At 42.1% G+C, this 13,370-nt stretch overlaps 1 protein-coding gene across 1 annotated transcript; it reads right to left on the bottom strand.

Moving 5' to 3' along the window:
* Window positions 1-11,007: 11,007 nt before the first annotated feature.
* On the bottom strand, window positions 11,008-13,088 carry Jra (Jun-related antigen). Its single transcript, XM_067140959.2, has one exon. It carries the CDS (start codon window positions 12,894-12,896, stop codon window positions 12,024-12,026), a length of 873 nt encoding a protein of 290 aa, XP_066997060.1. The 5' UTR covers window positions 12,897-13,088; the 3' UTR covers window positions 11,008-12,023.
* Between the last annotated feature and the right edge of the window lie 282 nt (window positions 13,089-13,370).

Raw genomic sequence — 13,370 nt, 5'->3', positions numbered from 1 at the left:
GGCTCCACGGCTAAGTGGTTAGCGTGCTGGGCTTTGGTTACACGGCTCCCGGGTTCGATTCCTGGCAGGGTCGGGAATTGAACTATCAATGGTTAATTCCGCTAGCACGGGGGCTGGGTGTACGTGTTATCTTCATCATAATTTCATCCTCATTACGACGCGCAGGTCGCCTGAGGGAGTCAAATCAAAAGGCCTGCACCTGGCGAGCCGAACATGTCCTCGGGACACTCCCGGCACTAAAAGCCATACGCCATTTCATTTTACTGACCAAGGAACTGCTTCTTAAGCACAATCCTGAATCGATGATGCTTGTTGTCTAAAGGGGTATAAAATCCAGGTCATCGGCCCCTCATAATGGTACTTACCGCTAGGAAAGTAGAACCATGGTATTTGTCATGTTGCGGCACTAATCAAAAGTAGCGGTGTTCCACACATTATGGCACTACTCACAGGTAATGTAATGCGCACATGTAACACAGATCTATGGTGTTTCTCACATTGCGGTGCCATGTATAGGCAACACAAACCTATGGTGTTCCTCAGAGGTGTACTAATCACAGGAACTCGTACTATCCCGTGGTGTTCCTCACATAATGGGTACTAATCTTAGGCAAGGCAGACCCATGTTGTCGCTCATACGGTGGTACTAATCACGGGTACTGTAAAACTCACACTGATTCACTCACTATCGCTACTGATCACACGCCTATTGTGTACCTAACATAGTGGTACTACGCGCAAGTAAGAGCGACCCATGTTGTTCCCCGCGTCGTGGCACTAATTACAAGTAGTGTCATGGTTCTAATTCGATCATCACTTGGTCGCACATTTTAGTCGCCTCTTACGACAGGCAGGGGATACGGTGGGTGTATTCTTGGCCTGCGTCTCCCACCCAGACGGGGTTGTGCGTTTGCTCCGCGAGAGCTATTTTATTTCGCTCAAGTCCGCCGGCAAGCCGGTTAGGACCCCCCTATCCGCCACCTGGGAGTATCACCTCTCCCCCTGCTACGCCAGCGCAGTCGGTTCGTGGGGACAATAGGGCATTAGCCCTGAAAATAGTCTAACTACGGCCGGCCCCGCAGTGTAGGGGTAGCGTACCTGCCTTTTACCCAGAGGCCCCGGTTTCGATTCCCGTCCAGGTCAGATATATTTACCTGTATCTGAGGACTGGTTCGAGGTCCACTCAGCCTACGTGATTGCAACTGAAGAGTTATCTATCGGCAAGATAGCGGCCCCTGTCTAGAAAGCCAAGAATAACGGCCGAGAGCATTCGTCGTGCCGACCACTCACCTCGTAATCTGAAGATCTTTGGGCGGAGCAGCGGTCTCTTGGTAGGCCACGGCCTTCGGGGATGTTGCGCCATGGAGTTTGATTTGGTACATCACCTTGATGGTGTCAGTGTGGTGTTAAATTGAAAACAGTTATTAAAATGTACATTAAGGTGACAGCATGTTTTCCTCAATAACTATAGAAAAGCATTTGAGTAAATAAGTTTTTCACAAGTACTTCTTCATGAAGAACCGAAAGCCAAACGAAATCAATGTGTTGAAACTTAGCTCCAAATGATCTTCTTCTGATGGTAACATGTCAATTTAGTTATACTTGTGTCTACTAAGTGTCACTGAAGATAATCTAATATTCTTATAAACACATCTGCATTTGCAGATTTAAAGTAGGCTGTAAATTTCTTACGAACTGAGGTTAAATTTCCTGTTATGGAGGTTTTCCTTGTAATGTATGGTGCATTCTTATGATTTAACAATGACCGTCCAAGTGGCTGCGCGGTTTGTGTCGCATAACTTGCATTCAGGAGATAGTGGGTTCGAACCACACTGTCGGCAGCCATGAAAATGATTTTACGTAGTTCCCAATTTTCACACCAGGCAAATTCTGGGACTGTACCACGGTCGCTTCCTTCCCACTCCTAGCCATCGTCGCCATAGACATATCCGTGTAGGTGAGACATAAAGCAAATTGTAAATTTACTAATCAATGTAGGTATGCGTTTTCAAGTCCGCTGGCTGCAAGATTATGTACGTAGGTACAATATTTGTAACAATTTTGGAACTTTTTCCAATATACAAGTTTTGTGATATTAACTATGGACAAGCGCTTTATATTTCACCTAACAATTTTTCTTCAGGTAGGTTATGAGCATTGTATGAGTTAATTATTTTGATATATTTCTTTAAAGAGGCCCAGATCTACTTCTGGCGAGACATATTGATTACAGTGCACCGTCTTCTGGTACGAGCTAGAACAAACATGTTACTTTCTCAGTCTCGTCTTTAGCTCTGACAATGTGAAAGTAAATTAAGGTATGAGCAAGGCCAGTAATGCAGTTCCTTGTGCAGCCTGTCTCTGATATGATGTGAAAATGTCGCTCAGAGGTAGATTCGCAGTGTATTTCGGTGGGCTTGACAGACTACGTAACAGAACCTTCTAGCTTAATGAGGACAACAACGCGAAACTACATCACTCCTAATTTCCCTAGTATGCATCTTCAGTGAAGCCTCAGCTATCTATGAATTGTGAAGCTGTTGGAGATCCAACTGGCCTTCGGGCTGAAGTCTCAACAATTATATTACTATAACTCGCGTTCATCGAGAGCCAAGGACAAGGTTGCCACTACATTCGATTCGGCATTACGGTCTGATATATTATAGTCGCACTTGGCTTGACATAAAATTAATTCTGTATTTACGTAGCACAATACTGAAAATGATTTCGAATCAAGGAAATAATACAAAGTACTACACCTCGCGCTGTAGGGGTACCGTGCTTGCCTCTTACCCGGAGGGCCCGGGTTCGATTCCCAGGACAGGGATTTTTACCTCGTTTTGAGGGATTATTCGAGGTCCACTCAGTCTATATGATTACAATTGTGAGAATAACGGCCGAGAGGTTTCATAGTAATGACCACACGACACCTCGTAATCTGCACGCCTTCGGTACGCCAAGGCCCTTCGGAGCTGTCGTCATGGGGTGGGGTAATCTACCTCAGTAGCAAACCGGTTTTCTTGGAAATAGAAGGCAACGGAAAATATTTCGCAGCCTGAAAACAACTTGATTCACGTCACATCGACACATAGGAAAAGGGCTAGCAGCGGGAAGGAAACGACCGTGGCCTGGTGTGAAAATGGGAAACCACGGAAAACCATCTTCAGGTCGTTGCCACCACTGAACTCGTTATGTACATAAATAGATGTAGCCTTCCTTAGGAAATCCCTGACAGATAACACACACCTCTCCCCTTTCCACCGCCTGCAGCTCAATTACCGCTCTGTTAAAAGAGGCCAAGGAGTTACTCTTGTCCCTCTCTTCGCTAGAACAACCTCATATTTAAATGGGTTTTACGCAAGGGAAATCTGGAACCTTCTACCATCAGAGGTAAAGCTGCTTCCTCTTCCTCACTTCCTCCGCAAAGTAAAGAAAATATATATATGTAAATAGAAACCCATATGCGATGTATATAACTTGTATAAATTAGAATTAAAAGAAGGATGGGTGCAAGTACAGGTGTATGTGGGCGAATGTGTATGCGTGCGCGTGTGGGAGTGGTTGTGAATGAGTGTGTATACAGGGGTCTGAGTGAGAGTATAAATGGCTGGGTGTTCTTACTCTAATATTTTCAGGATAAATTATTCTAAGGGTACAGTGTTTGTAGTGTAGATACATAAATTTAAAATTGTCTACATAAGTTTATATGTAAATATTCAGTAGAGTTTATGTACACATGTGGAGATGGAGGCACTTGCCCTTTCTCCATCTACCACCCCTAAATTGTTTAAGGAAAATAAATAATAATAATAATAATAATAATAATAATAATAATAATAATAATAATAACCCACTATCTCCCGAATGGAAGCTCGCAGCTACGCAACCTTAACCGCACGGCCACTCTCAGCCTGAAAAAAGTGGCTGAAGACATGTTACATCTTTTCCGTAGATACACACTCCAATGATGTACTGTAGCCTACACGTTTGTGAATGAGACGAGTCATGCGAGTTTGCAGGTCAATCTGCTCCATCCAACACGTAAACAATGCTCCCATAATAGAAAAAGGGACGAAGAACGTATCCATACACATAGACAAGTAAAGAACTTACGAAGGAACATTCTAATCACAAAGACCGTTATGAACAGATTTCAATTTTTTTCTGAGCTATTAATCAATATAAATAGGTTTTTTGCCGATGCTGGAACAGGAAAAGGTTTATTTCTTTTAAATTCCGTGTGGCTGTTTCTAGCTGAGTGTAGCCCTTGTAAAGCAGACCCTCCGATGAGGGTGGGCAGCATCTGCCATGTGTTATTGTGATGAAGGATAGTGTTATGTGTGTTGCAAGGATGTTGGGGACAGCACAAACACCCAGGCCCGGGCCATTGGAATTAACCAATGAAGGTTAAAATCCCCAACCCGGCGGGGAATTGAAGCCGGGACCCTCTGAACCGAAGGCCAGTACAATTCAGCCAACGAGTCGGACAGGAAAATGTTAGGACCGTAAAACACATCGGTCGTGGCCTTAAGATTTCGTGGAGTGAAAACGGAAAAACCAGGAAAACAATCTTCTGAGCACCGTGCGCTATAGCTACTACTAAAATGTTTTCATTCCTACCCTGATGGGGGAGGCGGGCCTCTTAGACGGTGAAGCCGTCTCTCAGGCCGGGAGATTTGTTACGGTGAAGGAGATGCACGGAGGTGAGGGGGTTGGCGGCCGTGGCCTGTACTAGGAACTATCCCGGCATTCGCCTTGGTGCAGGAGAATGAAAAACCACGGAAAACCATTCTCAGAACAACAGTGAGATCCAGCCCTGCCCCGTCTCCCGAATGCAGAGGCGTAGTAGAGCCACGGTAGAGCCGTGGCCACCCCTCCTCTGCTCGATTGGCCGGTCAGAGTGCAGAGCTGTTGGACCATGGACCAGCCGTGGTCACTTGAGGGCCGAAACCCACTGCAGTCGAATAAGTGCGGCCAGTATCCAATACTCGGGTGATAGTGGGTTTGAACCCCACTGCCGGCAAACCTGAAGATGGTTTTCCGTGGTTTCCCATTTTCATACCAGACAAATGCTGGGGGGGGGGGGGCTGTGCCTTAATTAAGGCCACGCTCGCTTCCTTCCCACTCGTAGCCCTTTCCTGTCCCATCGTCGCCATAAGACCTATCTGTGTCGGTGCGACGTAAAACATCTTGTAAAAAAAATCTTCTGGGCTATTGATACTGGGATTCAAGCCCGCCATATCTCGAATGTAAGTTTACGACTATACGACCTGTGCCATGGAGTCATCTTGCTCGATGTCCGGCTTCTATGCTGAACGGTCAACATATTGGCCTTCAGCTCGGAGGGTCCTGGGTTCGATTCTCGGCCGGGCTCAGGGATTTTAATCTTAAATAGTGACTCGGGGACGGTCTGTGCTATTCCTAACAACTTACCACACACAACACTATCCTCCACCACACTAACTCGCAGTTTTCTACACACGGCAGACGCCGCCCACTTCTTGGAAAGAGCTACCAATAGCGACACGAAACAATATTGCTCGACTGATTGCATAGGACTGCTGCACAGCATGGCGAAGTAATTTCCAAAAATAATTTTAGTGTGTCAAGGTGAGGATTTTCCAGGCGTTACAGGACATACATGCTAGTAATGTAATGTCGTATGGCTTTTAGTGCCGGGATATCCCAGGACAGGTTCGGGTCTTTCTATTTGACACCCGTAGGTGACCTGCGCGTCGTAATGAGGATGAAATGATGAAGAACACACATACACCCAGCCCCCGTGCCATTGGAATTAACCAATTAAGGTTAAAATCCCCGACCCGGCCGGGAATCGAACCCGGGACCCTCTGAACCGAAGGCCAGTACGCTGACCGTTCAGCCAACGAGTCGGACATACATGCTAGTGATTTGCGGCGATTTACAACTCTAATTTCGCGAGACATCGGGAAGCAGTTTTCAAGGGTAACAAACGTGGCTTCTGAATTTCGAAGGGCGTTATCAGATTCGACGCCGTAAGATTAGCATTTTACAAAACGGCAGCAATTCAAAAATGAATCACGAACTGGGAAAACAAAGATCTTAATCAATACATACCAGTCAAGGTTTTCAGAGCAAATACGTAATCTGTCCAGTTGGCGCAAGGATTGCCGAGACTAGAACAAGTGGTATCAGTATCCTAATCCATTCGCAGGCAGTTACGTCACCTGTTAGTATCCACAGGTCTCAAAGGCAGAATTGTATTACGGGAAATTTCCTCCCACAGTTCCGGTTCTGTTAATTTGATTAATTCATTCGTTGTGAAGACTCAATAATGTTAACGGCAACAAAGAGCAGAACGTATTCGCTATTGTGTGTTTATGTGGAGGTCGGTACTGTTTCATGCAAAATGAAAAGTGTATTAAGACGAACACAAATACTCAGTCCCCGAGCCAGACGAATTAACCATACGCAGTTAAAATTCCCAGCCCGATTGGGAACCGAACCAGGATCCTTCTGAACTGAAGGTCAGTACACCAACCACTCTGCCAAGGAGGCGGACACCCTTCAATAACCATGTCAGTAACTTCCATACATGTTAATTTGTGAGACGAACTAAAAAGCAATCAATTCCCCATCCAACCGAATATTTATTTATTTTTTGCTAGGGGTTTTACGTCGCACCGACACAGATAGGTCTTATGGCGACGATGGGATAGGAAAGGCCTAGGAGTTGGAAGGAAGCGGCCGTGGCCTTAATTAAGGTACAGCCCCAGCATTTGCCTGGTGTGAAAATGGGAAACCACGGAAAACCATCTTCAGGGCTGCCGATAGTGGGATTCGAACCTACTATCTCCCGGATGCAAGCTCACAGCCGCGCGCCTCTACACGCACGGCCAACTCGCCCGGTGCAACCGAATATATCTTCTGTTTAGGAACACTACTATATTTTTGTCACCTTCGAGAGAAATTGGACCGTGCATTAACAGGTAAAAATGCCTTTGATGGCGAATTTTACCTCAGACATTTCCTAAACGAAAAGAATAATTAGGCGAGTTGAATAGAAAATATCAAACCCATTTTCTTTCTAGAAGAAAGTTGTTTATTCGAAAGTTTACCAGTAATTATTGCATTTTAGAGTAAGAAGGGTTAAGCCCTGATTCTGGAAAAAGCATGATCATTTTAAAAACACATGGTCGTTAAATAAAAAGTCCCTTAACATAAATCTGACTTTTCCGTTCTCTTCAGACATAAGAAATGTCCCACTAAATACTTAATACGGTTTTCGGACACGCCGAGGCGCAGGTATTTGGTCTCTCAGGAATTTTTACATGCCGGTAAATCTACCGACACGAGGCTGGACGTATATGAGCACTTTCAAATACCACCTGACTGAGCCGGGATCGAACCCGCCGCTGAGGAGGCCAGTGATTTACCGCCTGAGCTACTCACCCTGGTACAAAAAAGTCTCTTGAAAACGGACTCGAAATAAGTTTCTTAAAAGGGAACGTACTTTTACGCAACTCGGTAATTCGTGGTAACACCCACATGACCTCCAGATTTGTTTATGGAGTATAACATTTTTTTACAAATCAACATCCAATGGCCAAGATTTGAACCATCCCTACGTTATTAATGAATGTCAGTGACGATGTATCTTGTATATTATCCCCTAAGTTGCCCAAAGAATACTAGACTCAAGATGTAACGGTGGAGATCACTAAAAGTTGAAACTTTTCTTCAATGTATATTTTATTCACAACATTCATATTATATTTTAAGTATCTATAATATAATCGCCAAGCAGTTCAAGACACTAGTAGGTTTAGGAGCTATGATAATCACAGGATGCCCATTCATAATTATAAATTAATATTGAGAACATAATGAAATACTGCTAGAAAGGAGAGAATCCCACATACACCTCTGATAGCAAATATGAACTTGGCCTTCTGACTTGCACAGATTGATAGCTTGTTATAAATCACTCGTAAGTAAATGTTTTCTCTATTTTCTTCCCCTTCTGTCCAAATCATGGCAAAAGCTAAAGTAACACCTTCCCAAGGCACAGAACTCAGAGGGAACCTTACTACACCAGCTACTCAAGCAGCTTGATAAATTTGTCATTCCTCTTTTGATCAAATTTTGGCATTCATACAGCAATGCAAGTGTAGTTCAAAAGGTAAAATAAAAATTCAGCAAGAAGTGCATAATGCCTTGTTTAGGAGTATATGGAAATACATCTTCACCACATCAAAACATTTTCTTAAAAATCCTTTACTTGAAAGAGAAAATGTATAACAAGTAAAAACTTGAGGATAGCCATAATTCTGGTGTCACGTTTGGTACAAGGCAGGGAAAAGTTATGGTAATTATTTGGATCACATAATTCTGCGAGCACAAACCTACAAAAAAATAATAAATAATCTGCCACACCGCATGAAGCAGTGAAATAATTATTAAATTATTATTAGTATTAAATGTAATTAGATGTATACAGATGGAAAGGAGCAAACTATCATATTAAAAATTGGAGAGCAAACATCTACCCTTGCAACTAGGTGGAAAAAATTATGACAAGTAATTCATTGTTTTGCAACTTCATATGATATCGAAGGTACAAAATAGTGGGAGAATTGCCTGGAAGTTAATAAATAGCTTACTGAGCTATTATATCGAGTGCCTTCATGCTTTGCAAGTGATAAATATCATTATGGATCCGTACTGTATGCATTAATGTATTGAATAAGTGATATTATAAACTAATTAGCATCCACATATGCCTTCATGCTTTCCAAACAGGAGTGAAACAACACAATGTTCTCAAGATTTGAGGGATAAGAAGCATCAAGATATAATATGGACAATACTACCCACGGTTCAATCTACAATTTTGAGAGATCAATAGCATTCTTCATAGGATCTCGATAACACACAGTAAACAATGAGACCCGGCCTGAAATTTCACACGAAATTGCCCTGGTACGTCCCCACTATACTGATCATTGAAATAATTTTCATGTCTGGGATACATCCCCTTTCAAATGAAGCAACCTGGAAATAAAATGAATTATTTATGCCCTAACAACAATATTATTAAGTACAGGACTGATCCAGCAATCTTCAAGAATGAGATGAAATACTTACCTTTCAAATAATTTTGCACACAGAAATCAATCTCTCTTCTGTAAATCAGCACCCTGAATTAGCTACAGCTTTGCTCACAAGTGTGCTATTATTATTTACACCAAGTGAATAGCATTTTTTTTTTTTTTTTTTTTTTTTTTTTTTTTAAAGAAGGTATTTATGTCTGTCACAATTTCTTAACAAGATATTACTCTTGTTTGAAAATGGAACCTTCTTGTTCCATCAAAGTGCACTGTACTGCTTAGGCAGATACAGTGCAACATTTTTACTTTGCAAATATAGTGCAAGCAGTTACGGCCTTAATTAAGGTACAGTCTAGTGTGAAAAACGGGAAACCACGGAAAACCATCCTCAGGGCTGCCGACAGTGGGGTTTGAACCCCTATCTCCCAACTGTAAACTCACATCTGCACGCACCTAACCGCATGGCCAACTCGCTCGCATATCATGACCTGCAATAAACTGCAGGCTTACCTTAAGACGGTTCAAATTTTTAGTGGTTATGGTAAACAAAACACACCAGTTCCTATGTAATGAAAAACAAAAACTACACATGTGAACTGAATTTCTGTACTCCAACATCAATTGTCTTGAGACAGACTGTATTGTGTAAATATAATTGACTTTAGGCTTCATCTGAAAACGAAAACAAACCTACTGTTACACCATAATACAGTCTGAAACACCCATTTACAAATTCTCTCAGCTACCACAACTGTGTAGCCAAATATATTGATCAAAATTGTACAATAAATTTAAAAAATAAAAATTAGCTAACATCTGATCATGTTTCATTAAGTTTTATGAAATTAAAGTTTTGCAAATTTGTAATGAGAATATTCTGCCATATATTTTGTTTGCAAATTTTTAGTATAACACGACCGACTGTTTTCAGATCAGATGCAACCCTGTTCCATTTTATGCCTAGTCCAATTCACAGAATTCCTTTAAAAAAATTTAAGTGATGCCTTAAAAGAACTAATAAAATTTTGACCTTCGTAAGGCAGAACAATAATCACTATGCATCTGGTTGCCATAATTTCCTATCAGGCAAAAAATAAACTATGGAGCAGTTTAGATAAAATCACTGACACACGTTCTTTTCGTCTGTTGATGTTGGCTCATTACGGAATACGACTGCAAAGCAAATGCATTATCTTATAAGGATAATTTAATAGGCTACCACTTAGGGAACTAGAATCAAAAAACATAAAATGTACAGTCACTCAAGAAAAGAATGAATGCATGATATTGTACGAGTTCCTTGAAGGGACACTTTTCTCAGCAACAAGTGAACTTACAGATTCAATGTTTCTTGTGGGCATCTTCAGGGTTCCTATCTACATGAGAAATGAATTACATTTTGATAACTAGTCTTGATAAAATATTAAAACGTGAGGAACACACAATACCATGCAATCATTCTTTTTTGAGCAATTATACAAGAGTGAGTAGGAGAGAGTTAGTGGATTTAAACACCCTACAACACTACAGCTAAGAAGAAAAACTACCATCATTAAAAAAATACTGAATGTAAAACCTATTACACAATTTACAAGGGTGAGCACATAGAATTCATAAAGTAATGAAATTAAGCCATTATAAAATCCACGGCCGAAGACTTCATATTCCGTGGCAGTTCTAATTCAAGCACTGACCTGCTATTGTAACTTCAGTTGCTTGCAAGAACTAGATGCAAGGCATAGTAAAGAATGAAAAATAAATACATTCCCCATTTTGTAAATAAACAAGTATGAAAATGATCACCGCTTCAGTGCATAAGCTTCAAAACTGAAATGCTGAGGCACCCTCCTAGTAACTTTCAATTAGGAAGGGATTAGCTTTGAAGGACACACTTCCTATCCCAAAGAACTACAGCACGTAATTTACAATGTTGATTTATTTAGTCAAAAATAAAATCATTAAAAAAAAGATTCCTCTGAATCTGTATTCAAGTTCACATACCAGCACACACAAAAATATCTCATCAATGTCAATGATGATGCATTGTAGAAAAATGGCATTTTAAAGTTCAATATACAAAAAGCTTTCTCGCTGCAGGTCACTTCAAAAAAATGAGGATTCGGATTGCAGATCCAAACACAAACTCTAAAAGGCACATTGCATATTGGAAAGACGTCTCGATTACAAGTAAAACATCTTCATTCAAGAAAGTTTAAATGCTTTTAAACTTCCCTACTGAACTACCCTTGCACTTAAGGTACAAAGAGAAAACAAAATCCTTCACATACTGCACAGTAAATTATATGGTGAAGCTTTGAATTGTTTGCAAATAAGATCACATATCCACTTTACAATAATAGTAAATTCATTCTCCCGTTATGGGCTGTGACTAGATGCACAATTTGCCTTTCCAAGAAAGAAATTCTGTAACAAAAGTTCTCAGATATGTCAAGAGGTCGACAGCACATCTGAATTTAGGAATGCATGTAAACTCTTACAGTATATAACTACTAAGACAAAATAGCAATTATTAAATAGTATCAACTATTTCTGCCAGCTTTTAATACTATTTAGGTTTCATCAAAGAAGGTTAGCTGAAAAAGCTACTTGTCCTTCTAAGTCACGCAGTGTTGCCTTGCGCAAGCGCGTGCAGTCCTAACAAGAGCCAGCTGGCACATAGCCTCGCTCCAGGCACTGAAAAATTGAACTGCTACAATGTAGATAGAATACAAGGCAGTACGTACGTGCAGATTTGGTAAAACACAGTGTCATTAATACCAGTTCTTCACTGAGCATTCAATGCCTATCAATGTCGTACCGGACGGGCTGGATACGGTCGCCACAAATACTCCGACGCAAACAGTTACGCGGAGACCAAACCCGTAATCTCATTAGAAGAGTACCGCCGGATTTTCAGTCCGGCGAACCTTCGATTCAAAACTGGGGAGTAATCATTATCTGGCACCCACTATGCACATGATCCATCACTTGTTCTTTTAGCTTACACACTTGCTCCTTAAGCTTATGCACCACACTGCCCAGTTCCGAATTTTCACCTTTAAGTAATTTCACTTTATCTTCAAGACGCGAGATGCGTTCCAGCTTCCTTCGCCTACACTTCGACGCTGCTATCCTATTACGCTGCCTCTTCCTTTCCAACTTGATCTTCTCCTGGCATTCCATGTTAATTGGTGACAGGGGAGGAGTCGAACCCAAGCTAGGCACCGTCTGAGGCTCGTCTTTCACGATGATCGATCCATCAGGCGGAGAAAGAATGTTATACCCAGAAGGGAATGAAGATGCCTGACTAATCACAGCACCCACCTGGCCATGTGGTTCCAACGTAGTGTACGTTACGCCCGAAGAGCCGCTACTGCTGGTCACCGGTACATCCACAGGCTGCAAACCCCCACTGGAACTCATCTGACTGGAATCGCTCGTATGAAGCTCCGCCAGCGCGTCCACGAACCCTCTCGCGTACATCTCCTGTTCCTCGGTAACTGTACGCGGGAAAAGAATCTGCGTCGTTGGAGTAGGTGTCGTGGTGACCATGTTCTGTTGTGCGATAATAAGTTTCTCTAGCTCAGGCGAACCCAATTTCAGCATATTGAGATCGGGTGACGATAGCACAGGGGGAGCAGTAATAGATGTATTAAACTTAGGCCTCTTCACTAGACCACGAGGAGTGTTTAAGTCCAATGTCATACTACGCTTCAACTGATTCACGTCACCACTCAATCTGTGATTAAATGACTGATCTTCATAGAACGTAGTCTCCATCTTAGGAGCTGCACAATTGCGAACCATGAAGCCTTCGCTCACACCTCCAGTCCCAACACAACCACTTCACAGACTAGCGTCCCTCTTATTGCCGCGTGCCTGACCACAACAACTGTGACTCACTCAGCGATCAATACGTACGAACTACACAGACCGCTCGAACACTGTACTACTACACACATCCACTCTCCGACGAACCAACACACTCTGTGCATCTAACTCAAGTGTGCCGCTTATATTATCTGAGTCACATGAGTTATTTTTAAATACTACATCACCGAGGAACATTTCTATTGGCTGATGATGACGTTATGCTTTTCCTCGAACTTGGCTGCCGGTCTCTCATTGGCTCACCGATCTCGTCATGCATGTACTCAGAACGACAGTAAAGGCGCACACGCGACACCTAGTGGTTAAATATGAAACCATTATCTTCAACAGCACAAGAATCGAAATAAATATCGGCACGGTCATCTCACTTGTAACGGAATGAATTTTGGA

This window comes from Anabrus simplex, chromosome 2 (genome assembly GCF_040414725.1).
Source record: "Anabrus simplex isolate iqAnaSimp1 chromosome 2, ASM4041472v1, whole genome shotgun sequence".
Classification (NCBI taxonomy): domain Eukaryota; kingdom Metazoa; phylum Arthropoda; class Insecta; order Orthoptera; family Tettigoniidae; genus Anabrus; species Anabrus simplex.
The sequence above is the reverse complement of the archived record's forward strand: the minus strand, read 5'-3'. Positions and strand labels throughout refer to the sequence as shown.